General features: G+C 39.8%; 1 protein-coding gene across 2 annotated transcripts in view; it reads right to left on the bottom strand.

The window, feature by feature from the left end:
- Nucleotides 1–26,900, bottom strand: part of AIG1 (androgen induced 1) — a 208,852-nt gene that overhangs the window by 143,689 nt on the left and 38,263 nt on the right. For both annotated transcript variants that reach the window (XM_080664495.1, XM_080664496.1), the window contains exon 2: nucleotides 21,094–21,249. In XM_080664495.1, the coding sequence (XP_080520621.1) occupies nucleotides 21,094–21,249 (156 nt within the window). The remainder of the gene's footprint in view (nucleotides 1–21,093; nucleotides 21,250–26,900) is intronic.

Here is a 26,900-nt window from a genome sequence, read left to right as displayed (position 1 = left end):
GAGCAATAATTTAATTTAAAAATATTTTAAGGGCATACCCCATTTTTTTCTTAGGTGTTTCATGGTACCCCACTGAGGGTCCACTACATGATTATGCACCATAATTTACTTAAGCACTCACTAATAGATATGTACAGTCACTCCAATTATTGCAATTTTCAATAATCCTGAAATGGTATGTTATTTGAAGGGTTTTTTTGTATGATACGAGTGCCTCAGAGGAAAAAATTACTAGAAGTGAAGCTCCTGGATCCGAGGTGACCATTGCACATTGAGCTGACTTTCACAAAGTTCCACGCCATACTGTCCCTGTCCTTGACTATTGAGATAGCCACTGGCTTCAAATTTGTTGTTTTAATTCTACCTATGCCTTATCTTGGCCTCAGAATTACCTTATTAAAACTTTTTTTTAATATTTTATTGATTTTTTACAGAGAGGAAGAGAGAGGGATAGAGAGTTAGAAACATCGATGAGAGAGAAACATCGATCAGCTGCCTCCTGCACACCTCCTACTGGGGATGTGCCCGCAACCAAGGTACGTGCCCTTGACCGGAATCGAACCTGGGACCCTTCAGTCCGTAGGCCAACGCTCTATCCACTGAGCCAAATCGGTTTCGGTACCTTATTAAAACTTTTAAGAACTTCACAGTTTAAAACTTTCAATGCCAACCCTCCCCTTTGCTTGCAGAATAAAATAAAAAGTTTTTGTACAGCAAATGAAACCATCAACAAACTTGTAAAGACAACTCAATGAATGGGAGAACATAATTGCTAATGATACATCTGATAAGGGGTTCATATTCAAAATTTATAAAGAAATTATACAACTCAACACTAAAAAAAAAAAAACCAAAAAACAAAAAAACACACACACAGAATAATTTAAAAATGGCAAAAAGACCTAAATAGACACTTCTCAAAAGAAGACATACAGATAGCCAATAGACACATGAAAATGTGCTCAATGTCACTAATCATCAGAGAAATTAAAATTAAAACCACAATGAGCTATCTCCTGACACCTGTCAGAATGGCTATCATCAATAAATCCACAAACAATAAGTGTTGGTAAGGATGTGGAGAAAAGGGAACCCTTGTGCACTGTTGGTGGGAATGCACATTGATACAGCCAGTGTGGAGTTTCCTCAAAAATTAAAAATAGAACTGCCTTATAACCCAGCAATTCCACTTCTGGGAATGTATCTGAAGAACCCAGAAACATTAATTTGAAGTAATATATGCACCCTTATTGCAGTGTTATTTATAATAGCCAAGATAGATTTGGAAGCAGTCCAAGTGCCCATCAGTAGATGAGTGGTTAAAAGAGCTGTGGTACATTTACACAATGGAATACTACTTAGCTTTAAAAAAGAAGGAAATCTTATCTTTTGAGACAGCATGGATTGTGCTAAGTGAAATACGCCAGTCAGAGAAAGACAAGTACCATATGATTTCACTTATATGTGGAATCTAATGAATAAAATAAATAAACAAAATAGAAACATATTCATAGAGACAGAGTACAGACTAACAGTTGTCAGAGGGGAGGAGAGTTGGGGGGCTGGGTGGAAAAGGTGAAGGGATTAAGGGGGGGGGAAAACCGAGACACAGACAACAGTGTGGTAATTACCAGAGGGAAAGGAAGAGGTGTGGGGAGGTGGAGGAGGGTAAAGGGGGTATAAATAATGATGGAGGAAGACTTGACTTTGGGTAGTGAACACACAATACAATATACAGATGATAGATTATAGCATTGTACACCTGAAATCTATATAGTTTTATTAACCAATATCACCCCAATGAATTGAATAAAATAAGACAACCAATCTGAAAAATAAAATATACAATGATATCATGTTAACTGAAATAAATTAAAATAAAAATGAATGGGGGGGGGGGATGGAAGTCCCCTTGTGATCTGGCCCCAAATTCTCTTTTCCTGTCCCTTTCCAGCTTCTTCCAGGAACCCAATCTCCAGACTCTGTGTAGTTTCCCAAACTTACCACACATTTTCAAGTATCCATTCCTTTGTGCTTTTCATAACTACAGCTTGAAATTCATTACTTTTTTTTTTCAATATCAAGCTCTATTAAGTGTTAATTTTGTTGTGCAATCCTGTCCCTCCAATTTCTAGTCAGAAGTAATTACTTTAGTCCTGGCCCCCTGCGTCCTTCTGCTTATAACACTAGCCCATTTAACTCTGGCTCTTCTATGCCCTTTAACTTACTGGCCCCTCTAAGCTGGCAGAAGGCTCCTTCTATCTGCAAGGACCCCTCACATGCTGCTCTCTTTGCCTGGAATGCCTCTCACCACACCTCCCAGCTCATCCTTAGCATAGAGATGTGATAAGAAATGTCACAACCTCTAAGAAGCCTGCCCTGAGTTGCCCCTTTTCTTGGCATGTGCTGTCATAGGACATGATGCTTATTCTTCATACTACTGAACATACTTATGATTAAATAATTGACAGTGCAAATATTAGGTTCTCTTCCCAGTGGAATGCAAACTCCATGAGAACAAGGACCAGTCTATTTCCTTGCCATTGCATTGTCACATCTCTCTTGGTGCTTTATATTTTTACTAGGGGCCCAATGCATGAATTCGTGCACCTTGAATGGAACTGTGGGCCGTGAGGCTGCGGTGGGCACAGCGGCGGGTCTTGGCCTATCCTCTGAGCCCCCGGCCGGCCCCTCCTGCCGCAGCCCCTGGTCCTCTGTCTGCTGGCAGCCATGCTCCTGCCACCAGAGTGATTGGGGTCGGTGCCAGCAGTGGGTACGAGCAGGGCTGGCACCATCAGCGGGTGCAAGTTGTGGCTGCTGCCCCGATTGCCCCTCAGGAGCAGGAGGAGATGAAGAAGCCCTCAGGGGCAACTGGGGCTGGCAACCACTGCTCGCACCCACTGATGGCACCAAGCGATCGGAACCAGCGCCAGGCACCAGCAGTGGGTGCGAGTGGCAGCTCTGGTGCTGGCAGCGGGTGCGAGTGGGGCTGGTGCTGGCAGCAGGTGCAAGTGCTGGATGGGACTGCAGCATGCGAGAGCAAAGAATTTTCAGTAACCACCAGATGCTTGCCCCAATGACAGCCCTGCCTTGGTCTGGTGTCCCGCTCACTTGCTCCACCATCCCACCACAGCTGACATCTGCCATGTTCCATGCTCTGCTGACTGCTGCTGCTGCCTGCCATGTTCCGTGCATGCCCCCTGGTGGTCAGCACACGTCATAGTGACCAGTTGTTCAGTTGTTCTGCCTTTCAGTCTATTTGCACATTAGAGTTTTATATATAGAGATTTCTGAACTCTTTATTTTGAAATAATTGAAGACTCACAAGAACTTGAAAAAACACAGAGAGTTCCTGTGCATCCTTCATCCAGCTTGTCCCATGACAACATTTTATGCAAGCAAGATAGATTTTTAAAATCAGAAAACTGATTTTGGTACAATACTCTTAACTAAACTATAGCCCTATTCAGATTTCACCAGTTTTTACATGCACCCCTTTTCTGCAGGATGTGTTGTACTATGGTATTTTACTGCAAGTATACATTTATGTAACCACTACCATGATTAGGATTCAGAAAGTTTCCATCACCACAAAGAAACTCCCTAACACTATCCCTTTAGAGACACATCCTTCCCGCAACCTCATCCCTGGCAATCTGAAATCTGTTCTCCATCACTGTACTTCGTCATTTTGAGAACATCATATATTTGTTATCTTTCCCAGTGCTTTAGGAAGACTGCATTACATCTCCACTATGTATGGGTCAGAGGTTTCACAAGCAACATCTTATTTAAAAGTCACAACTACCTTGAGGCAGCTATTATTATCTTTCCATTTTTATAGACAAAAATCCTTGTATTTAGAGAATTTTAATAACTTTTTCAAGGTTAAAAAGTGAATAAATGGGCCAACCAGAATGTAAAGCCAGACAGTGGGACCCCAGAGCCAATGCTTTTAACGTCTATAAATATATTTTGCATGTACATATTTCTGAAAGAACCAATAATTGAATGAATGAAAAATTAAACACCAAGGACTATTTCATTTCTGGGTCCTCTAGAAAGGCCTGCATATAGCAGGAATTCAATGAACGTGTGGTGAGTAAAATGTTTGGTTAATCATTCTAGAAAAACCAAAAGTAAAAGAAGGAAGGCCACATATGGAGAAAAATCACCAGTCTGGTCCCCTGGATTGAACATGACATACAAAAGCCATAGGAACAGCATGGAATGCAGAGCAAGTCAGGGGAATCATTCTTGTCTTTGCTGTAATAAGTGCATTAGTGGAATTTCAAACATCTTCCCAAGGATTATTTGGCCAGGTACATCATCCCTCTGGAAAATTCATATCCACAGGACAGATAAGCATACTGACCTAGAATATTGGCTCGTTTTAACTGATATTTGGATCTTGTCTTATACCTTGGAGCCATGTTCCCTTCCTTACTCAAATTTTAGTTACTAGGCTCCTATCTTAGTCTCATATTGTTTTGGGGACATGAGTGTTTCCTGAAAATACCAACTTATGGGAAGATTTTTCTTTTATCCTTTTAAAATATATGTTTTTATTGATTTTTAGAGAAAGAGGAAGGGAGATATAAACATGGATGAAAGAGAAACATCATTGTTCAGTTGCCTCTTGCACACCCCTACCAAGGATAGCAATCTGGGCATGTGCCCTGACCTGGAATCAAACCAGCACCCTCTTGGTTCATGGGTTGACACTCAACCACTGAGCCACACCAGCTTGGCTCTTTTCTCTCTTTAGTGTTTCCTTTTGCAAATACAAGGAAAAAATGTATATACCTACACATATATGTCTATATGTTCATATATATGTGTGTGTATATATATATCCTCTTCTTAGCTGTAGAAAATATCATACTATATAACCTTGATTTTTTTGTTTCAGAACATATCCTGGAAAAATAAATCATCTTTTAAAATAAACCACTATGTGACAAAAAGTCTGCAAACATCAAAATAAAGTGAGAGTGAGAATCCCAGGAGGTCAGTAAGCACAGGGGCCTGCTTCTCTTCAGGGCTATCCGTCACACCACAGTGACCCTGTGCTGGTCTTATGATGCTCTATGGGATTCAGGAGACAGGAGATAGAGTGCACATAAAGCCAGTCCCCAGAGGGTCCCACATCCAGAGTAAGGGTGGATGAGAAATGACCGTGGGCAGAGATGAGGACAATGAGGAAACATCCTTCTGGAACTTGAGTTCTGTATTGAGAGTAAAAAATTACCCTGAATATTCATGACCATAAGATAGTCATCTGAACCACCATGTGCGCTTATGGCCTGATATGTGCTTTCAGGTGTAGTGGTCTGAAACGTGTGTTCTTTTAAAGCACACACTGTGCATATGAAAACTGGTCACCGTTTAGGCCAAAAAAGGCAAGTTTCAAAGAAATTTTAGAGTATCAGTATCTGACTGATCATAGACTCTGAACAAAATGCAATCAAGTTTGAAATCAGTGATAGAATGAATAAAAATCCTATACATTTGGAAATCTGAAAATATAAGAACTCCTTCTTGGACTTGGGATGGCGTGACCACATGTACCCATGGAATGTCAGAAAGCTGCCTCTAACATTTAGAGTGAGTGTTTTCAGTGGGCCAGCATCACACCTTACCAATCGATGCTGTCATCTAACATGCTATTCTCTGTGACGTGAGGGCATTTTTAGGGCAAACTGAAGGAAGCTCACATTCTTTGACTGCTTGTCATGTGCCAGATACTGTTCTAAATACTCTGTCTTTCACTGCCCTTCAGCATAACTCAGATACGTCAGTTTTTGTTGAGCCCTTTCTTTACATTAGGAAACCAAGATTTTGAGAGCTTATAAAATGAAGTGGTGGATTCATTAGGAAGTGGTAGATCCAAAATTGGAACCCAGGTCTGTCTGTCTCCACAGCTTGTGCCTTTGACTACACCGTGTTCCTTTCAGCCTCACACAGGTGAGATCACCCCTTAAGGTGGTCATCTTAGCATTCTCATCACTAACCATACTTTTATAGGTCAAAGTTAGGTCCATTTAAATTGAATTCCACTCCAAAATAATTAAGCAAGGCTTCTTCCATTCTCAAGTGACAACAAATAAAATAATTAAGCATATCCATAGCCCTCACACAAGACTATATTTATTATGTTAGAAGAACCACTGCCAATCAATTAGCATTGGTAGAAGTTTCCTTTTCAGAAAACTATTCGGACTTTTGTCGTCATAAAATCACTGAATAATCAAACTCTTGCTGTTTCTCTCTCTCTCTCTCTCTCTCTCTCTCTCTCTCTCTCTCTCTAATAAAAGGGGACTATAGTCTAGTTATTAGGATTATATTAAAATGAGTATCCACAGGGCAGCTATAAGCACATAGGAGAGACACCCAGCTAATTGCAACTTGAATTTAAAGTTGCCACCTGAGAATAAAATTAAGAAAAACCTCATTTAATCGAGTCTAATAAAATTTAAGTAAGTAAGTAGAGCATCTTTTGTAGACGCTTTCAATTCTAGGTGGTCTGTGTCAATGACTTCCTACATTCGGTGCCTTGGATGTAGAATCAGAACAGCCTGACCAGAGTACTACTGTAATAGTGGACGCAGAAGCCTGATCGAATAAATCACAGGCTGCAAGAAGGACATGTCAACAGGAGAAAAGTGATGGTCACAGTGGGCAGTGGCTTATGAGTATGGAAGAATAGAATGTGCCCTCAGCTTTGTACAGAAAACAGGGTGCCCTGGCCACCCACGGCAGCATTCCGGTTTACTCAGCAAGTCAATCCCCAGGGTGCAAAGGATGCATCAGACTATAGTAATTTGACAACCTAACACAAATATCGTCCAATTACTGCCTTGATTCCTAGTTCATCCAGAAATCTCTTGGCTACTTCTTGCCTTCCTCAAAGTTATTTGCCTTTAAGGAGAGCTTATGCAGACTCCAGCCTTCCTGACGATCTTTTTGTCATTATAAATTGCTAGAACTATCTTTCTGAGTTCAACTTTAGTTAGCATGAGTTCATTTACTGAGAGAAGAATTACCTCGAAATAGACTGAAAAAATGGAGGGTCTGGATTTCTGGTGTCTGGATTAGGCTATGACAATCGAATACTGTCTGAGGACACTGGGACACCCACAAATGGCCACTTCACAGCCTCTCAGTTGCTATGGAGAGGAATTGAACCGTGGCCTCCTGGTTCATATGTCGATGCTCAACCACTGAGCCATGCCAGCTGGGCTAAAGGGACATTTTGAAGGGAAACTTCTTGGAAAGTTGCGCTGGGCTGGCAGGGCTGCTTGTGAAGTGTTGCTGCACATGCTTCTTCCCCTCACTGTCTCCCATCTCCTCTCCTTGTCCTTCACCTTCCCACGGAAGTCTTGTCTCTGGACATATCTTCCAGAGTCAGAATTATGCCTCAACTCTTCTCCTATATGAAAAGGCATGATGAATGAAAGTCCTATCCAGGACTGGATCTTTGTGATAAAATAAACAATTCGTCAGCATGGCAATTGCACAGGCACAGCTAACAGTTGATAAATGTTGTGTAGGTGGAGAGTCCACTAGCTCCTTCCTTGGGGAAAATGTTCCTTTTGATATTGGCTGATATAACACAGGACACTTTGATCCAGCTAAACAGGTAAAGTTACCTCAAAACACCCACAGGAACTGTAGTAATTTCAGGACACCTACACACCAAATCATTGTTTCCTTTCTTTTTTTTATTTTTTACAAAGAAGGAGTAGAAGGAGGGGGTGGGGGAAATAAGAGAGAGACAGAGATAGATACATGGAGAGACAGAGAGAGATAAGGAGGGAGGGAGACAGGCAGAGAAGGAAGAAGAAAAGTGAATAGTATTTCTTTTTTCTTTTCTATTTTTTAACCAACAACTAATAATGCATGTTGTTCCTGGTCCCCCAAACAAAAGCATAAGCATACAAAAGATCCTGATTTGGGGTCATATTTTTGAGAATAGGAATCACATGTCTATTTTATAATAGCCCTCACATTATTTATGTCACTGAAGATCAGTTCTACCTTTCCTTGATCACATATTTCATAGTATTTCACTTATGGATATAAATATGGAAAGAAGCTATCTTCATTTTCTGAGATACTTTTGTGGCCTTTTGCCCAGAGAGAGTGGGAACCCTGTAAAATGATACACAGGGCAAGATAATTCTCTACAATTTCCAGGGGACCATGAAAGGAAGATTTACTCATTGAACCCAGTTGTCTGCATAGCTGAGTTGGTGGTCTAAAGCAAGGCCACCTCTGACAAATTTCATATGTTCATAAACTTGAACATAAACCATTTGGTCAATTGTGTAACATATCTGACTTTCTTAGAGAAGAACTTTTTAAATGTCAGAATTAGATACTTATTCATGATAATACTGATAAAATGCACAAAAATGGTATTGGTAGAGAGTAAGTGGAAAAATATGTCTTTTATGGCTAGGATAGAAGAACATATCTATGATTAGTCTCATAGTTTTACTATATCTATTTTTTATATTAACATAGATAAACAATGTTACTTAAAATCCTATTAGTTTTTACTTACTTTATATTTCATTGTTATTCTCAAAATTTGTTACTTGAAACAAATTTCTTGAAACCCCCGGTTGTGTCTGGGGACCAATATGCCAACCCATAAGGATGAATCATAATTTGTTTAAGCCCCCTCATCCCCTTCTGCTTCCACTTGCTTCCCCAGCGTCCCATGCTGCTTATTCTAGCCAAGTAACAGTCCTCACCAGGAGACCCATGGGAGAGTCTGCTGGCAGGGATTCTAGGAAAGATTCATTTGCCTGATGAAGAGACAAGCACTGGGGGAGAGCAATCTAAGAGCTTCTTCTTCTTCCTGCCTTTAACATGGTTGCAAAGGATGTGAAGTTTGGTGTTTATCAACCCTCCTGAGACTGTAGGTGGCAAGTCTAAGGACAAAAAGCCAAAAAGTGGAAAATGACTAAGTCTTAAGTGATAATACTGAGCAATATCACTCTGAAACTACCTGCTTACAGGGTTCTTATTTTGTGAGATATTAAATATCTTTATTGCTTGAGTCACGGTTGATTAGATATTCACTCAGCAAATACTGAATTATTTAAACATTGCTTCTGATGCTTGGGCTGCAGCAGCATATCAAATATACAACCTCCCTGGCCTCACAGGCAATGTACCAAGTCAGAGGGGACATACACTACAGAAACAAAAGATTGGCAAGTAATGTGCCAGGGAATGACAATCATTATGGAGAGTATAAAGCAAGGCAAGGGGATAGAGGATAATTTGTATAGGTTGCTCATGGAGGCTTTCCGGAGGGCTAATCATTTGAGCAGAGACTTGAAAGAAATGAAAGAGTGAGCCAGGTGGCTATCTGGGGAGACTGTTATTTATAGGCAAAAGCACCATTAACTTATATCTCCAATAAGTTTTTATTCATGCTTCAAAACAGAGCTCAAATATCATCACTTCTGGGATGTCTTCCAGGACCTCCCACTCACTAAAATGAATCCCTTCCTCTTGTGGGCTCCTCTATACTCTAGCATGTATTATTATGGTCATCAGGCCCTCTTGTAATTGTTGACACAGCTTATAAAGTCACCTTCTCTAGTCTGTGAGACTTTAGAAGGACAAGATCAATCCTAGTCACTACTATTTTGGCTCCTAGCATGCAGTACTTGCTACCTAACAGTCTTCTCTCCTTCAACTGTTCTGGATATAAATGTGAGGTTTTTACTGCAGTGTGATTAATAATAGGCACCTATAATAAAATATTGTTGAAGGGAGATTATGTTTTGTGCTGAAGAAATTTGTCTTGCAAGCAATAGGAAAGCTGACTACTCTGAGTCAGCGTGTACAAACTAAGCAGGTCACCTAGGCAGGAAATCTTTGGTTTTCACTTAGGAGAGAAAAATATATAAGATGGCTGAGAAGCAACCTGGTTCCCTATCAGGTACATCTGTCTAATCACATCATGTCCTTGGTCTTTGGAAAGGCTGTCAAAAAAGTAATTGTAAGACCACTCACCCAGGTTAGGTAATGAGTCTTCTGAGCATTTCTCCTAGTTGGAGAGGAAAAGGCTCATTTTGCTTATAGATCTTGAATGAATCCTCATCTGTAAACCTTCCTCTTAGGCAACTTTCAAACTCATTTCAGTGCAGAGGGAAGCATATTGTTGGCTCAACTCTAAATGAACTGGGTTTGCCATAAAATACAACCTAGCAGATATTGTATTTTTAATGTCAAAGGTGAATAGAAAGAAAAAAGGGCATGTAAAGAAACTGAAAACATCAGTGAAGGCTTAAAGAAAATGAAAAAAGAATTTTATTATAGGCACCTGTGTGAAAATAAAGAGAGGATCAACGGATATTAAGTGTATTTTTTTGTTGTTGTTTGTTAATCCTCACCTGAGGATATATTTTCCATTGATCCTTAGAGAGAGTGGAAAGGAGGTAGGGAGTTAGAGAGAGAGAGAGAGAGAGAGAGAGAGAGAGAGAGAGAGAGGGATGTGAGAGAGTCACATAGGTTAGTTGCCTCCCCAGGTAAGTGCTCTTGACCGGGAATCAAACCCATGACTCTTCTGTGAATAAGCTGGTGCTCTAACCACTGAGAACACCAGCCAGGGCTATTAAGTGTATTTTTAAAATTAAATCCAGAGTTTGCAGAATAAAGTAAACAATGTACTTTTTTAAAATTTCCCATTCAATAGCAAAACAGGAGGAAAGGCATTTGCTTTTATTTATAATCTCAAATAGAATCAAATTCCCTTCCCTGTGTTTTATGTTGACAGACATTAATATTAATAATTAATATTTTTAATATGTTTGCTTCCCATTTAAATAAAACTCTTTTAAATTCAGAAATAAAAATAATATCTTTTGAATTGTAGGGCTATAATGACAAACCTACAGCCAACATCATACTAAATGGGCAAAAACTAAATTCATTTCCCCTAAGAATGGGAACAAGACAGGAATACCCACTTTCACCACTCCTGTTCGATATAGTACTGGAAGTGTTAGCCATAGCGATCAGACAAGAAGAAGAAATAAAAGGCATCTAAATTGGAAAAGAAGAAGTAAAACTGTCCTTATTTGGAGATGACATAATACTATACATAGAAAACCCCAAAGACTCCTTCAAAAAACTATTAGACCTAATAAACGAATTCGGCAATGTAGCAGGATACAAAATTAACACCCAGAAATCTATGGCCTTTTTATACACCAATAATGAACTCACAGAAAGAGAAATGAAAAAAACAACAATCCCATTTACCACTGCACCAAAAAAATTAAGATACCTAGGAATAAACTTAACTAAGGATGTAAAAGACCTGTACTCAGAAAACTATAAGACATTGAAAAAAGAGATAGAGGAAGACATAAACAAATGGAAGAACATACCATGTTCATGGATTGGTAGAATCAACATCATTAAAATGTCCATACTACCCACAGCAATCTACAGATTCAATGCAATCCCCACTAAAATACCAATGGCATATTTCAAAGATCTAGAACAAACTCTCCAAAAATTCATCTGGAATAAAAAAAGATCCCAGATAGTCACAGCAATCCTGAGAAAGAAGAACAAAGTTGGAGGGATCACATACCAGATATCAAGCTATATTACCAAGCCATGGTTCTCAAAACTTCCTGGTACTGGTACAAGAACAGACATATAGACCAATGGAACAGAACAGAGAACCCAGAAATCAACCCAAGCCATTATGCTTAATTAATATTTGACAAAGGAGACAAGAGCATACAATGGAGTCAAGACAGTCTCTTCAATAAATGGTGCTCGGAAATTTGGACAGATACATGCAAAAAAAATGTAACTAGATCACCAACTTACACCATACACAAAAACAAACTGAAAATGGCTAAAGGACTTAAATGTAAGAGGGGAAACCATAAAAATCCTACAAGACTCCATAGGCAGCAAAATAGCAGACACATGTCATAGCAATATCTTTACCAACACAGCTCCTAGGGCAATGGAGACTAAGGAGAAAATAAACAAATGGGACCACATCAAAATAAAAAGCTTCTGCACAGCAAGAGACCATCAACAAAACAATAAGAAAGACCACTGCATGGGAGAACATATTTGCCAATTTCAGATATTTCAGATAAGGGTTTAATCGCCAAAATTTACAGAGAACTCATAGAACTTAACAAAAGGGAGATAAATGATCCAATCAAAAAACGGGCAAAGGACCTAAATAGACACTTTTTGAAAGAGGACATACAGAAGGCCAAGAGACATATGAAAACATGCTCAAAGTCACTAATCATCTGAGAGATGCAAATCAAAACAACAATGAGATACCATCTTACACCTGTCAGAATGGCTATCACCAACAAATCAACAAATGACAAGTGCTGGAGAGGATGCGGAGAAAAAGGAACCCTCGTGCACTGCTGGTGGGAATGCAGACTGGTGCAGCCACTGAGGAAGACAGTAGGGATTTTCCTCAAAAAGTTAAAAATGGAACTCCCATTTGATCCAGTAATCCCACTACTAGAACTATATCCCAAGAAACTAGAAACACCAATCAGAAAGGATACTACTATATGTTCATAGCAGCACAATTTACAATAGCTAAGATTTGGAAACAACCTAAGTGCCCATTAGCAGATGAGTGGATTAAAAAACTGTGGTACATCTACACAATGTAATACTACGCCACTATAAAAAAGAAGGAACTTTTACCATTTGCAACAGCATGGATGGAACTGGAGAGCATTATGCTAAGTGAAATAAACCAGTCGGAGAAAGATAAATATCACATGATCTCACTCATATGTGGGATATAATGATCAACATAATTTGATGAACAAGAATAGATCCAGAGACAAATGGCAGGGAAGGCGGGGGGTTAAAGAGCAACCAAAGGACTTGTATGCACACATATTAGCATAACCAGTGGACACAGACACTGGGGTGGTGGGGGCTTGCCCAGGGTGGGAATGGCTGGGGTGGCGGGGCGGGGGTTGGGGGGGGGGCAATTGGGGAAAAAGGAGACATATGTAAAACTTTAGACAATAAGTAAAAAAAAAAAATTTGTTTTTTAAATTAAAACAATTGTAAGGGTATAAAGATTTAAATGTATATGCATCACAAAATTTTTGTTAAGGATGGCTTAGAGTTAGCTAGAGTGTCAATAAATAAAGATTTTCAAGAAATATTTTTAAAAAGGTAATTTCTAGATACATTTTCTTTGAGTTTTCATTTGAGGTTTCAAATTCCATTTTTCATGTTTCCCAAGGAAGCGGTAACATACATACAGTTTCCATCACAAGAATAAAAATAAGTTTTAAAGGATTGTAGAGTAGATCGGTGCCGGAAGCCAATTCCAGCATGTCAGCAGGGCTGAATCATCTGGAGATGGCTGAGGGCATTTCTCCAAACCTGAAAAGGATGCATAAGATGATTGCTTGCTGCCAGACAGCTAAGGGCATTTCAATCTACATGTTCTTGCCTCCTGCTGGCCAAACACCTGAACAGCCAGAGGTAGTTTCACCATTCTGACAATGGATTCTGTGAACTAAACCCTGGTCTTTGGTGTGTATATATACCTTGCCTTAGGACAATTTGTGTTAATAAACAGAAAGGGGTCCTGAGACAAAGAGAACTTAGTTCCTTTAGCTAAGTCTTCTCTGACTTCCCATAATGCCTTCCAAAATTATGTTTTGTCTCTGGACTCTTATTTAATTTACACACAGCACCTTCTCCAGATTCCTGAACCCTTCTAGATGCTGGATTAAGACCACCGGCAGATAGGTACATATAAAATATTCACTAAGTCTTTAGAAGAATGTAATTATAACACCAGAAATGGTTTAGGAAGACCAGATTTCTAAAAAGTTCATCCTGGTACATGCTAGTTTTTGTTCCTTATGCATTAGACGCTCTCACAGGTTAGAACATATCCAAACTTTCAGGACCATCCTGGACCCTCTTCCTCTTTATTAAGGGAGGGACATCCTCCCATATTCACCATGAGAGGGTCAAGGTTAGTTTAGCAGTGGCCAGCATCTGGTCTATAGCAACCAAGTAGCACCAGGGACAAAGGTGTACTGGGGAGGTGATGAGATTGGATTACGTGTTTTACACAAACTGAGCAGCTGCAATTGAATGGGATTCATAGATTTGAATTAATGGAAAACATACAACTGTTCTTTGTCATCGAAAGGGCTTCTTTGGATAGCAATTGGAGACACATGAAGGATTTTTAAGAGAGGCAATTTTATATTCATCATACTTTTTTATTTTTTGCTGCTCTTCCTCTCTTTCTTCATCATTTTTTGTTGTTGTTGTTGAAACCTTAGCCTATTCTCTCAACTTGAAGAGTATCTGCCAGCAGAAAAGTCAACAAACTCACAGGAGACAAAAGACATTCTTAGTTTGATTGCTCCTAATAAGCTTCAGTGCTTCCAGACCACATAATGTCAAAGAATTGTTTGTAATGCTCCTTTAAAAGGGTGACAGGGTTCAGAAATAAACTGCACGTGGTAAGAAGAGCCTCCCAGGGGTTATGCCTGCGCAGTGAGTGGCGAGGCTTTGGGAGCGGTGGTGGTTTCCGGCCATTAGCGTTACTAACCAGGCAGGCTTAGCATTTATGGGAATCTACTCAGAGCAGGATGACACAGGCAACCTTCACTAAGCCACCCTGCCTGATTTCTTCAAGGTCATGCTGAAACAAACTTTCCTCCAATCATCTTTGATTGGAACATTTCATTATTTTTATACATCCTTGAGCTAGAGAGGGGCCAGGCAGTAGATGCATTAGGTCCATGGGTCACACAATCATATGGAGTGCTTTGTGCCCCCATAAAGCAATTACTGTCAACTCTCAATTAACCTTGTTATCGGAGGAAGCATTAATGTAGAAAATACAAATCCTAGATAACCCACCCGTGTCTTTCTTGCTGCCATAGTTGCAGCTGAGAGATAATGGAAGTGCCAGGCGGAGCTTGGGGTTGAGAGGTCTCTTCAGGAAAATGTGAGCAGAGGTGCTAAATTCAGCTGCCACTATGCCCTCTACTTATGCCGGCTGCCCTTTTGCATGGCACCAGGAAGCAAAAATAACATTGCTTTCCCCGCAACTTCTGGCTGAAAAACAAAAGGCGTTGGGTAGGGACGCCAGCAGAAAGTGGCAGGAAAGGCACACGGAGAGGCTGGCAGGCACCTGCAGTCAGAGCCCAGAGGCCTGCAGGGACACAGGCGGGTTCTCAGATGCTCCACACCTTCCTCTGTAGGAAGCTTGATGCCCAAGGCTCTTGGGGACAGTGTTCAGGTGTTTTACCCTTCAGGGTTTTGACTGTGTCAACCCAATGTGGTAAAATGTGTTTAATTCCCAATGTTATAATTAATCATTTATATTTGCTCATGTGATAAACATTCTTTCACTACAGATTCCTACACAAATAACTGCATGTCCTGGAGGTCCTGGGCATTACTGCTATACCCATCGTTCTCAGGTAAGAAAGCCTTCAGGTTGGCACCTCATCCAGGCCAGGAGCCACAGGAGGGGTGAAGATGACGCCTCTTCAAGTGATCCCTCATGGCATTGCTCTGGGAAGGGGTGACATTTCAACAAAGGGGGAAAGATTAAGCGATAAGAATAAAACTACAGTGGGCTTCCAGGCCCCACTGAGCAGGTGAGGGCCCTGGGGGGAAAGACAGAAGGGGCAGGGGACTAAGGTCACAGCAAAGACAAGGGAAAGAAAGCTGGGAAATAGCCTTCAGGAAAGGAAGGCAAAAATTATAAAATTATATGTTTTGATGAAGAAAATATTTTGGGTGTGTTAAAAAAGAGACAACAGACCCAAAATGACATTATTTGTGCTAGGCCCCATGTCAGCAAACCAAGATTTAATACTTATACTAGCTACAGTTTCAGCTTGCCAGAAACATAACTTTTAACCAGGTGACATGGCATGGATAGGTGAGCATTAGTGAGATAATCCAGCCCATAGTCCCCTCTGTTCCCCTTAGGAGAGCAATCTTGCCTGAAAAAACACATTCTTTCCTAATAATTTTCTTTTTCCACCCCCTTTCCGCCTTTAAAAAACCTTTCCTTGTCCATAGCTCTGTGGGCTTCTTTTATTTGCTAGGTGGGATGCTGTCCAATTCATGAATCACTGAATAAACCCAATCTGATCCTTAACATCACTAGGTTAAATTTTTGTTATTTAACAGGTTAAAAGTATATAAAAAGCCAAATTCATATCCCCTGTAAATACGAATTTGTAATAAAATTAATGGGATCGAGGAAGAAGCCATTGGCCAGTTTTTACCTCAAAATGAATTTGTGTTTATTAGAGTGAGAAATCCGGTAGAAATTGGATAAGTAGGTACAAAAAATCAAGTGAAAGAGTAAGAGAGAAACAGTGGGAAACATAAGGAGATTTCTGGAGACTACTGGCCAGAATTTTTCTTACTATTAGGGGGAAAGAGAGAGATGAAGGGGGAAAAAGGAGGGGAGAAATAAATATTAACAGGAACTTAAGGCTAGTGACTATAAAATGGGAAGTGTCTCCTAATAGCAGGGAAGATTATGAAAATGTAAATCTTGACTACAAAATGTCAGCGGGCAAGAAAAAAATAACAGTTAAAGAAATGAGTGAAGCTGCATCTCTCTGATTGATTACTTAGTCTGTGAATTTTTCTATGAAGCTCATCAGCTAGGGAAGGTGAATTCAGATGTAATGAAAATGTGATGTTATGATTTCTGGTTAAAAAAGGAAGGAGGAAACCAAAGGTTATTATTGCTTCTCTTTCCTCTTTTAAGACACAAATACAACAATAAAAATGGTGAAACATGGAGGATATTATCAGATGTAATCAAAGAAGCAAGCAAATAGAAAGTCCCCCATTCTTTGTACCAACCATGAAGCTTACATGGACCAAATTCAAGAAGGACACTGAAAGCTGAAGAATATCTCAAGTGTCAAACAGGTGCTAAAAGTTTCTGGCCAATGTAATTTCAAAATGTCTAAAGAGCATATGTAATGAGCCTTTAAGGAGAGTGGCAAGACTCAACAGTTGAAGCCCTAGAGACATGATTTTACATTATATAACAGAAGGAGCGGCATTTGCTAACAGGAAACATGTTAATATTGTATTTCTATTAACTTTTGTAATGTGTTTTTATTGTATTCCTTCTAGCCAAGGAAGAATTCCAGAGGCAATGACATATCTTTAGAAATACCAAGGGAGTAAGGGGTAAAAAGAAACCAAAAAAGTAGACAGATTTAAGTTTTCTAGATAATTCTTCCATGCAGGAAGTATATGTTTTTAAACCTTATGCCAATGGCAATTTTCTGTCAGGCAAGTATTTTGATATGAAGAATTGGAATTTTATAAGGCAAGTCCAAAGAAGGAAATATTAAATTATACATAAAACACTGAACTCTGCTAAGCAACAGAAGTTGAGAGATTTGCTAGATGGCACCAATCTAAGCACCCACTTACGTTTGCAGGGGATAAGGATGAGGGCATGAGAAAAGAGTGTGACCAGATTATACACTCCTTGTGTTGTTGCCAAGGGCTATGGGATATTTTATACAAGAACATACAACTCAGTACATCCAAAAGCAAGTCAGTGATAGTCTGGGTGCTTACTAATGGGTCTTAGAGCAGCATGTAGAGGCTTCCACCAGCTATTTGTATAGATCTGAAAAATGTGCAGAGGAGCCATTGGAAGGATTTAAAAACAACTTTCTGACTCTGACTACCCTGAACCCTGATGTGGTACATGTGCTAGCCCGGGTCACATGGGTCACATGGTCACATGGGTCACATGGGTGTCTGCTATTCCCACAAATCAGCTGGCAAATGAAAGATCTGAATATAAATTAGTTAACAGACTTACTTGACTCACGATTTGACGTTTATGAGTCCTCTCATTCTTCTCCAGGCTATACACAGGTAAAAAAACATCTATAGAATCTTTTGGGTCCCTAGCCCTTTAAAGAAACTTGGTTTATGTTTCCAACAGACTCAAACATGTTCAGAGCAGACCCAAACATTAAGCAACATTTATTTAGGAGATATTAGCTAATGGCACAGCTGGATAACTGAAGAAGTATGAGTTAATGATGATTTCATCCTTCTCATGTTCAAAAATACTAGAATGATCACAGATCCAAGGACCACACACTTGAAGTTTGGGCAGCTTAAGAAACTGTGGAAGTGTGTCCCCCCCAAAAAAAATTCATATGCTGAAGTTCTGACCTCACAGTACCTCAGACTGTATTTAGAGGTAGGGCCTTTAAAGAGGGAATTAAGATTAAAAAGGTCTCCCATCCAAGTACTAACCAGACCAGACCCTGCTTAGCTTTGGAGATCAGACAGACTTTGGGGGAGGGGAGGTGAGGGCATGTGCCTTGTACTGGGGGGTGGGGAAGGCCAGGGGGAGGTCAATGGGGGGAAAAGGATACATATGTACTACTATTTGTAATACTTTAAACAATAAATTTTTTTTTCCCACTTCTGGGAATGTATTTATTTATTTATTTATTTATTTATTTTTTTAATAAATCTTTATTCAGATTATTACAATTGTTTCTCCTTTTTCCCCCCGTAGCTCCCCTCCACCCAGTTCCCACCCCACCTTCTGCCCTTACCTCCCCACCACTGTCCTCATCCATAGGTGTATGATTTTTGTCCAGTCTCTTCATGAACCCCCATACCCCTTTCCCCTGAGAATTATCAGTCCACTCCCTTTCTATGCCCCTGATTCTATTATATTCACCAGATTATTCTGTTCCTCAGGTTTTTAATTCACTTGATTTTTAGGTTCACTTGTTGATAGATATGTATTTGTTGTTCATAATTTTTATCTTTACTTTTTTCTTCTTCCTCTTCTTTAAGAATACCTTTCAGCATTTCATATAATACTGGTTTGGTGGTGGTGAACTCCTTTAGCTTTTTCTTATCTGTGAAGCTCTTTATCTGCCCTTCAATTCTGAATGATAGCTTTGCTGGGTAGAGTAATCTTGGTTGTAAGTTCTTGCCATTCATCACATTGAAAATTTCTTGCCACTCCCGTCTGGCCTGCATAGTTTCTGTTGAGAAATCAGCTGACAGTCGTATGGGTGCTCCCTTGTAGGTAACTAACTGTTTTTCTCTTGCTGCTTTTAATATTCTCTCTTTGTCTTTTGCTCTTGGCATTTTAATTATGTTGTGTCTTGGTGTGGTCCTCTTTGGATTCCTTTTGTTTGGGGTTCTGTGTGCTTCCTGGACTTGTAAGTCTATTTCTTTCACCAGGTGGGGGAAGTTTTCAGTCATTATTTCTTCAAATAGGTTTTCAGTATCTTGCTCTCTCTCTTCTTCTGGCACCCCCATAATTATGATGTTGGTACGCTTGAAGTTGTCCCAGAGTCTTCTTACACTATCTTCAACTTTTTTTATTTTTTATTTTTTGCTTTTTGCTTTTTCGGTTGAGTGTTTTTTGCTTCTTTGTATTTCAATTCTTTGACTTGATTCTTGTGTTCCTCTAGTCTGTTTTTGGGTCTCTGTATAATATTTTTAATTTCAGTCAGTGTATGTTTAATTTCTAGTTGGTCCTTTTTCATATCTTCGAGGGTCTCGTTATATTTATCGGCCTTTTCTATGATATTCTTGAAAAGCCTTATAAGCATGGTTTTGAATTCTATATCCAGTCGTTTGTTTTCCTTCATTTCTTTCGTTTGTGATCTGTTTCTTTGACGCAGCATTTTCATTGCTTCCCTGAGTTGGTAGGGTAAATTTGTGTGCTAGGTTTCCTATATGGCCCAGTGGGTCAGCCTCCCTAGTTAACCTGAGGTGGACACTCTTGGTGCACCCCTTTGTGGACTGTGTGTACAGCCTTGTTGTAGTTAAGTCTTGATTGTTGTTGGTATCACTGGGAGGAATTGACCTCCGGGCCAGTTGGCTGTAAGGATCAGCTGTGTCTATGCTGGGAGAAGTTCGGTGCTGGAGACAGCCTTATAGGATTAGACTTGCAAAATTGCAATAGCCTCTGTGCTCAGCTTGGATGGGGTGGAGTCTCAGGGTGGAGCAGCTTGGCTTCCTGGCAGCCTTGCCCTTGCGCGCACGCGCAGACCTCTGCCTTTCCCGGCTCCCGAGTCTCCGCCCGAGAGTCCAGATTCCCCCCACAAGAGCGTGGGTCCCCAGGGGCTCGCCTGGAACTGGGGTCCAGTGCAGTCAGAACTGGGGCTCAGTGCGGTCAGGAGCCTCCGACTCCCTTCCACTAGGGAAAGCCTGTGGCAACCTCCACAGCCTTTGTGCGCACTGGCACGCCGTGCCTTCAGACTTCTGCCTTCCCCAGCTCCCGAGTCTCCGCCCGAGAGTCCAGACTCCCCCCGTAAGAGCGTGGGTCCCCAGGGGCTCGCCTGGAACTGGGGTTCAGTGCAGTCAGAACTGGGGTTCAGTGCGGTCGGGGGCTTCCTTCCCCCTTCCTCCAGAGAAAGTCAGCCAGGCTCTCAGCCGTGACTTACTCTCTGCGCGCACAAAGACCCTTTGCCGTACCTCCAATTCTCTGTGAGCTTTTCTCTTTCCTTCTAGTTGTAGAATTTTCACTCAGCCAGCTTTCCTGTGGTTCTGAATGGTGTCCGTTCTGTCTTTTAGTTGTAGTTTTGAAATTGTTGTGCGAGGCAGCAGTTTAGTTGTTTACCTATGCCGCCATCTTGGTTTCTCCAATAAAAATTTTTTAAAAAAAAGATTAAATGAGGTCAGTGGGGGACCTTAATCCAGTATGTGTCTTTATAAGAAGAGGAGAGTAGGACATAGATAAACAGAGGCAAGTACATGTGAAAATATACAGTGAAGTAGGCCACTTACAAGCCAAGGAGAGAGGCATCAGAAGAAATCAACCTTGCCAACACTTTGATCTCAGACTTCTAGCCTCCAGAACCAGGAGAAAATGAGTTCTGTTGTTTAAGCCACCCAATCTGTGGTGCTTTGTGATGGCAGTTATAGCAAACTAATATTTCAATCTCCTATAATGAACCCCCTTTTTTCTTAGACGTCTGAAATAAGACCCAAGTTGCTTTTGTGATTAAATGGATTCTACATGATACTCACAACCCCAACAGGAAAGGCCAACACAGCTAGTATCCAGTCCCGAAGAGAGATGAGCTTCCTGAGTTGCCTCTCTTGTTCTTGGTTCCCACTTCCTCTAGTCAGAAGACTGGAAAGATCAGTCAGCACACAGATGCCAAAAAAGACAGCCTGTATAACCTGGAGGAGACAATAGCTGCTGTTAGTCCATTAGCTCTACAGAGACCCAAGCTGTACAACCGCAAATAAGCTACATGTTTGCAAAACAACACATGATAAGAGAGGATCAGAAGCACATTTAAAAAGCTGGCCATAAACATAACAAAAGAGAAAGCTGAGAAAATTCATCTTACAACCATCCCATTTTTGCTCACCTAAGGACAAATGCAAAATATGCACGCACACACACAGTTCAACAGAAAGCAACATCACTTATCAAAATGACATGTCCATTAATTTAACACCTGTGGTCTAGTTATATTGACTAGTGAGATTTAACAAACATCTAAGACGTGCAAAGAAAAGGATCAGGGTATTCTGAATAATAAATGAGACAATTCAGTCTGACTGTGAAGAAAGCTTCCTATGCTTTAATCTGTTAGACTTAGAATTTTTTATTAAATGGAGTGGTAGAAAGCATCTAGTCTATGAGTCATAGATAAATCAACTGAATGCACCAATCAAGACTGGTATAGCGCAATTTTTTGTTGTCAAACTTGAAGTAAATGACTTCTTTCTCAGGTTTTCAGTTTTTATGAACTAACATCTTTACAAGCACTGTAAACTTATGTAGATACTCACATCATTGTCCCCAAATAAAGTAACCAACTGTACTTTTCCAAATCAATTACAGCTTGAATTACTTAACTGTTTTACGTGTACTGTCACAGAAGGAGAACACTGAAATGCTATAGCCCAATAATTATTTGTGAAATTCTTAAAGTGGGTGGAAATGCATTAATGATCCAGAGCTATGAGTGGAGGCAGGCTACATACTGTAACACAACTTGGCAATGATAATTCAAATTATGGAAAGGGCAGAAAATATATTCCCTGGGCTCAACATCATGCTCATTTAACACCAACAAAAGATTCAGAAGTATTATTCTGGTTTCTTCTATGACAAATAATTTTCTGATAATGTATTTATTTGTAAAAGATACAATTTTATTAATTACCTGTTTAGAAAACATAATTTTGGGGGTAAATTTCCATGCTGGCTGTGGAAGAACCTGTGACAGCTCTGTAGATGGGTTCCCCACTGAGGCACAGAACAAAGGGAAGAAGGGCCCTCAAAATTACCTGGTTCTACCCCTTAGCACAGCACTGCCACACTTACATTGTTATTCACTCTGTTCAAAGTTTTATAGACACCACTTTGAAAATTCCCTGTAATGGAGACCTCACCATCAAGCTGTGCTAAATAAACAAAAGTCCTTCAGTATGTTTATATATAATACCCTAGGCTCATTGGAGCTCACCAAATCCTGTTATTATTAGCCAAGTTTGTCAGAGTAATGTTAGATTCTTCCTAATAACTTACCTTCTCTTTCAGCTTCAATGACTTAAGATTTATTGTTTTCTTTCTAGAGCCAGAGAAACCAGAGTAGGAGAAGCTAAAACTTCCACAACTGAGCATGGCACAACTGGACGGTTGGCAAGAATCATATTGTGATGACCAGAAATGACTCAGGGAATAATTTTATACTTGGGAACATTTTCCATAGCATAGCTTATGATTTAGATATTAGATCTTTATGTCAACCCAAATAGGGTTTGAGAAATTGAAGTGGCCATACTCAGGAAGAATAATGTACATGCTAATCTGGTCAGTGAACATATTAAAAGGTGTCCTGCCTAATCAATAACCAGGGAAATGCAAATTTAAAGCACAATGGGATTGTATTTCTCACCTACATAATTATTCAGTTTAATTCTGACAGTACCAAGGATTATAAGGATGTGGAACAACCAGAAGCCTTATGGTGGGAATGCAAATTAGGATAACCACTTTGAAGAACTATTGTCAATATCTAGTCATTTAAAGATGTACATACTCTATTATCTACTGATTTCGCTATGAAAGGTATTCCCTACAGAAACTCTCATATTTGTATGTGAAAGTCAGTTTCAATATTCATTGCTTCAAAAAAGATAAAACAATTTAAATGTCTCAATAATTGATAAATAATTTGTACTATATTCATACAATGGAATTCTAAGCTCTTACCAATTTTTTATTCTTACAACAAAACATAAAAAAAGAAAAATAGAAAAAAGCGCCAAAACCGGTTTGGCTCAGTGGATAGAGCGTCAGCCTGCGGACTGAAAGGTCCCAGGTTCGATTCCGGTCAAGGGCATGTAACTTGGTTGCGGGCACATCCCCAGTAGGAGTGTGCAAGAGGCAGCTGATCGATGTTTCTCTCTCATCGATGTTTCTAACTCTCTATCCCTCTTCCTTCCTCTCTGTAAAAAATCAATAAAATATATTAAAAAAAAAGAAAAAGAAAAAGAAAAAAGCTATATTATGAAATTAAAATATATTTCAAAAAATGCAAAGATAATTTTAAGGATACATGATATGAAGTAAAATATGCAGTAATGCATGGGAATTAATAACACTGAATTCAGGTATGTCGACAAAGAGGATAAAATTGGCAAAAGGACACTAGGGCCTCAACTGTATTGATCATATTTTATTTAAGTTGATTATAGGGTATATAGAAGTTTATTATATTATTCTCCATACAATTCATTAAAATATTTCCACATAACTTAAAAATAAAAAGGAAAAGAGAGTGGTTTTTATACTTTTTTGGGTATAGTTGGGTAGTGTTTTTCAATTCCTTTCCTTCCAACTCAGTTTCCCCTACTTTTTAAAACAAATTATCTTTATTACAGATGTCCCCTATTTCCCCCCATTGACTCCCTCCACCCTTTCACCTCTCCCCCAGGCCTTCACCTCACTATTGTCCGTGTCCTTGGGTTATGCATATATGCATATAAATTCTTCGATTAATCTCTCCCTCTCCCACCTCCCACACCGTACCTTCCCTCTGAGATTCCTCAGTCTGTTCCATGCTTCTATGCCTCTGGATTTATTTTGTTCATTAGTTTATTTTGTTTATTAGATTCCACATATGAGTGAGATTATGTGATACCTGTCTTTCTCTGACTGGCTTAAGTTTCCCCTACTTTACAACTGGCTATTAATATAAGAATCTAGTGAGCAGCAAATTAAAGTAAATTAATTTTAAAATTCCATGATCAAGTAACTAGTATTAGATTTGCCTTCCCACCATAAACGACTAGACATTTAAACTAAATAAATAATCTTTTCATATACTGGACTTTACCTCTGCAATCAGCCAGATAAATCTCTCTTTTTTTTTTAAAGGTATACCTGATGAAGTCAGGCACACCTTGGACTTCTCTTTTTGACAAATAAAGTAATATAATGACAGGAGTGATTGTATTCACAAGATTTTCTAAAACCAAGTGGGAGGGGATTATACAAAGGTAAATGTCACTGAGTCATTTTAGAATTCTACCTACCACAAGCTGTATGTTAAACAATTTTTAGAGCTCACGCAGAATGGAGAGTTATTCAAGTTCTGACCAATCAGAGAGGCCTTATTGACTGCAATGGGTATACAGCAGAAACCTAAGAAGTTTCATACCTAGATATTGGTGCTAAAATAGCCTTGCAATAAAGATTCCTCTAGATCAGGGGTGGGCAAACTTTTTGACTCGAGGGCCACAATGGGTTCTTAAACTGGACCGGAGGGCCGGAACAAAAGCATGGATGGAGTGTTTGTGTGAACTAATATAAATTCAAAGTAAACATCATTACATAAAAGGGTACGGTCTTTTTTTTTTATTTCAATAGTTTTATTCATTTCAAACATTTTAACAAGAAGAATGTAAACACTAATTATTATAATTTGAAACTTCAAAAAATGGAGGAATCATAGCACAATAATATACCTTATATTGAAGATGTCAAAGGCAAAATAAAATTGCCTAAGAAAGGAAAGGTACAAAAGCCTTTCAAATTAAACTTAAATATAATAAAATAATTTAAAACTAAAACAAATAGAAAAGAACAAAATGTGTAAACAGTAAATTAAACATTTTCTTTAGTGCAACTTCCAAATTATGCCCGGGACATAGATGTAGATGGCAATGTAGACTGGGTTGAAAGGTTTTTGGTCTTTAAAACATCAACTTCAGTGGGAACAGTGTTGTTGGTCTCCTTTTTAGCTAATGCTCTGATACTGTGCTCTCCAGGGGCGTGTCTCCCTACATCACCACGATAACGTGTCTCCGCATTCCCAGGGTGATGTCGGGAGACGCGACCGTGGGCATTACAAGGAGCTTCTGGAAGATTGAGAGGTTGTTCCTTCTACTGAATGGAATTTATATCCGCCCACTCAGAATAAGGAGCTGCAGCCGTGTTTCCTGACGTTGCCATGTTAACACTGCTGCTGGTGAAGGAGCGGAGGGGAGAGCAAGAGAACCCTCCGCTCTTTCAGCTCCGCGGGGCGGATAGAACAGCCGGATAGTTGGCCCATGGCTGCTCTAGATCCACTCCAACAGTATTTAAAAGCAAGCCTCAAAAAGATCAAGCTGATATACAAGTAACATAAATGCCCACAAACACAAAATCCTACATTCTTTAAAGAATTATAACACAATCTAGAGGACATTCAACAATATTCAACATTACAATATTCAACATACAATAAAACAATATTAGACATACCACGAAATGGGAAACCCTTAATCAGGAGAAAACCCATTCAATAAAAATAGATAAATGACAGAAATATTGCAATTAGCAGACTTAATAAGTTAGCCAATACTGTTAAACCACTTCAGATTTCTGCTACTTTATTAGAATTTAATTTGATCTTACAGCTAAAAAATCACATTTGACATCTTTTATTTTTAAATATATTTTATTGATATTTTACAGAGAGGAAGGGAGAGGGATAGAGAGCTAGAAACATCGATGAGAGAGAAACATCGATCAGCTGCCTCCTGCACACCTCCCACCGGGGATGTGCCCGCAACCAAGGTACATGCCCTTGACCGGAATTGAACCCGGGACCCTTCAGTCCGCAAGCTGACGCTCTATCCATTGGGCCAAACCGGTTTCGGCTTGACATCTTTTTTGATGTTTTTCTATTGCTTATAGGTGTCATGTCATCCATTGCAATTTAAAATTCATTAAAGTAACTGTTAAAAATGTAAAGTTTTGGAGGGATCCAAAATGGTGGCATAGGTAAACAGCTGTACTTGCCACCTCCCACGACCTCATCAAAATTACAACTAAAATACAGAACAAACATCACCCAGAACCACTGAAAAGCTGGCTGAATGGAAGTCCTATACAACTAGAGAAGTAAAGAAGAGAGCACACTGAGACTGGCTGGAGGTGTGGAGGCACAGAATGAGCTGGTCCGACACCCACATGTGCAACTTTTTTAATCAGTAGGGAGATCGTCTCTGTGGAGGCCGCCCGGAGGAGCAAAGGGCCTCAGCCCCACACCAGACCCCTAGCCCAGGCTCCCAGAGCTGGGAAAAGAAGTCCCCATAACCATGGGCTGTAAAAACCAGTGCGGATTGGGGCTCAGTGACACAGAGGCTGCTGGAGACGCAGCTGTTCCTCTTAAAAGGCCGGAACCACAAACTGAACTTACAAGATCCTGCTTCTTCTGAGCTCCAGCACCAGGATGAGGCTCTGGGGGACACATTTGTCTGGCATCGGGACAGGAACTTGGGGGGCAGCTTTCTCCCAGATGGAGGTACTCACAGGGATCATTCTT

This window comes from Plecotus auritus (genome assembly GCF_963455305.1).
Source record: "Plecotus auritus genome assembly, chromosome: 4".
NCBI lineage: Eukaryota > Metazoa > Chordata > Mammalia > Chiroptera > Vespertilionidae > Plecotus > Plecotus auritus.
Note: the sequence above shows the minus strand (reverse complement) of the source record. Positions and strands in the feature narration are given on the sequence as shown.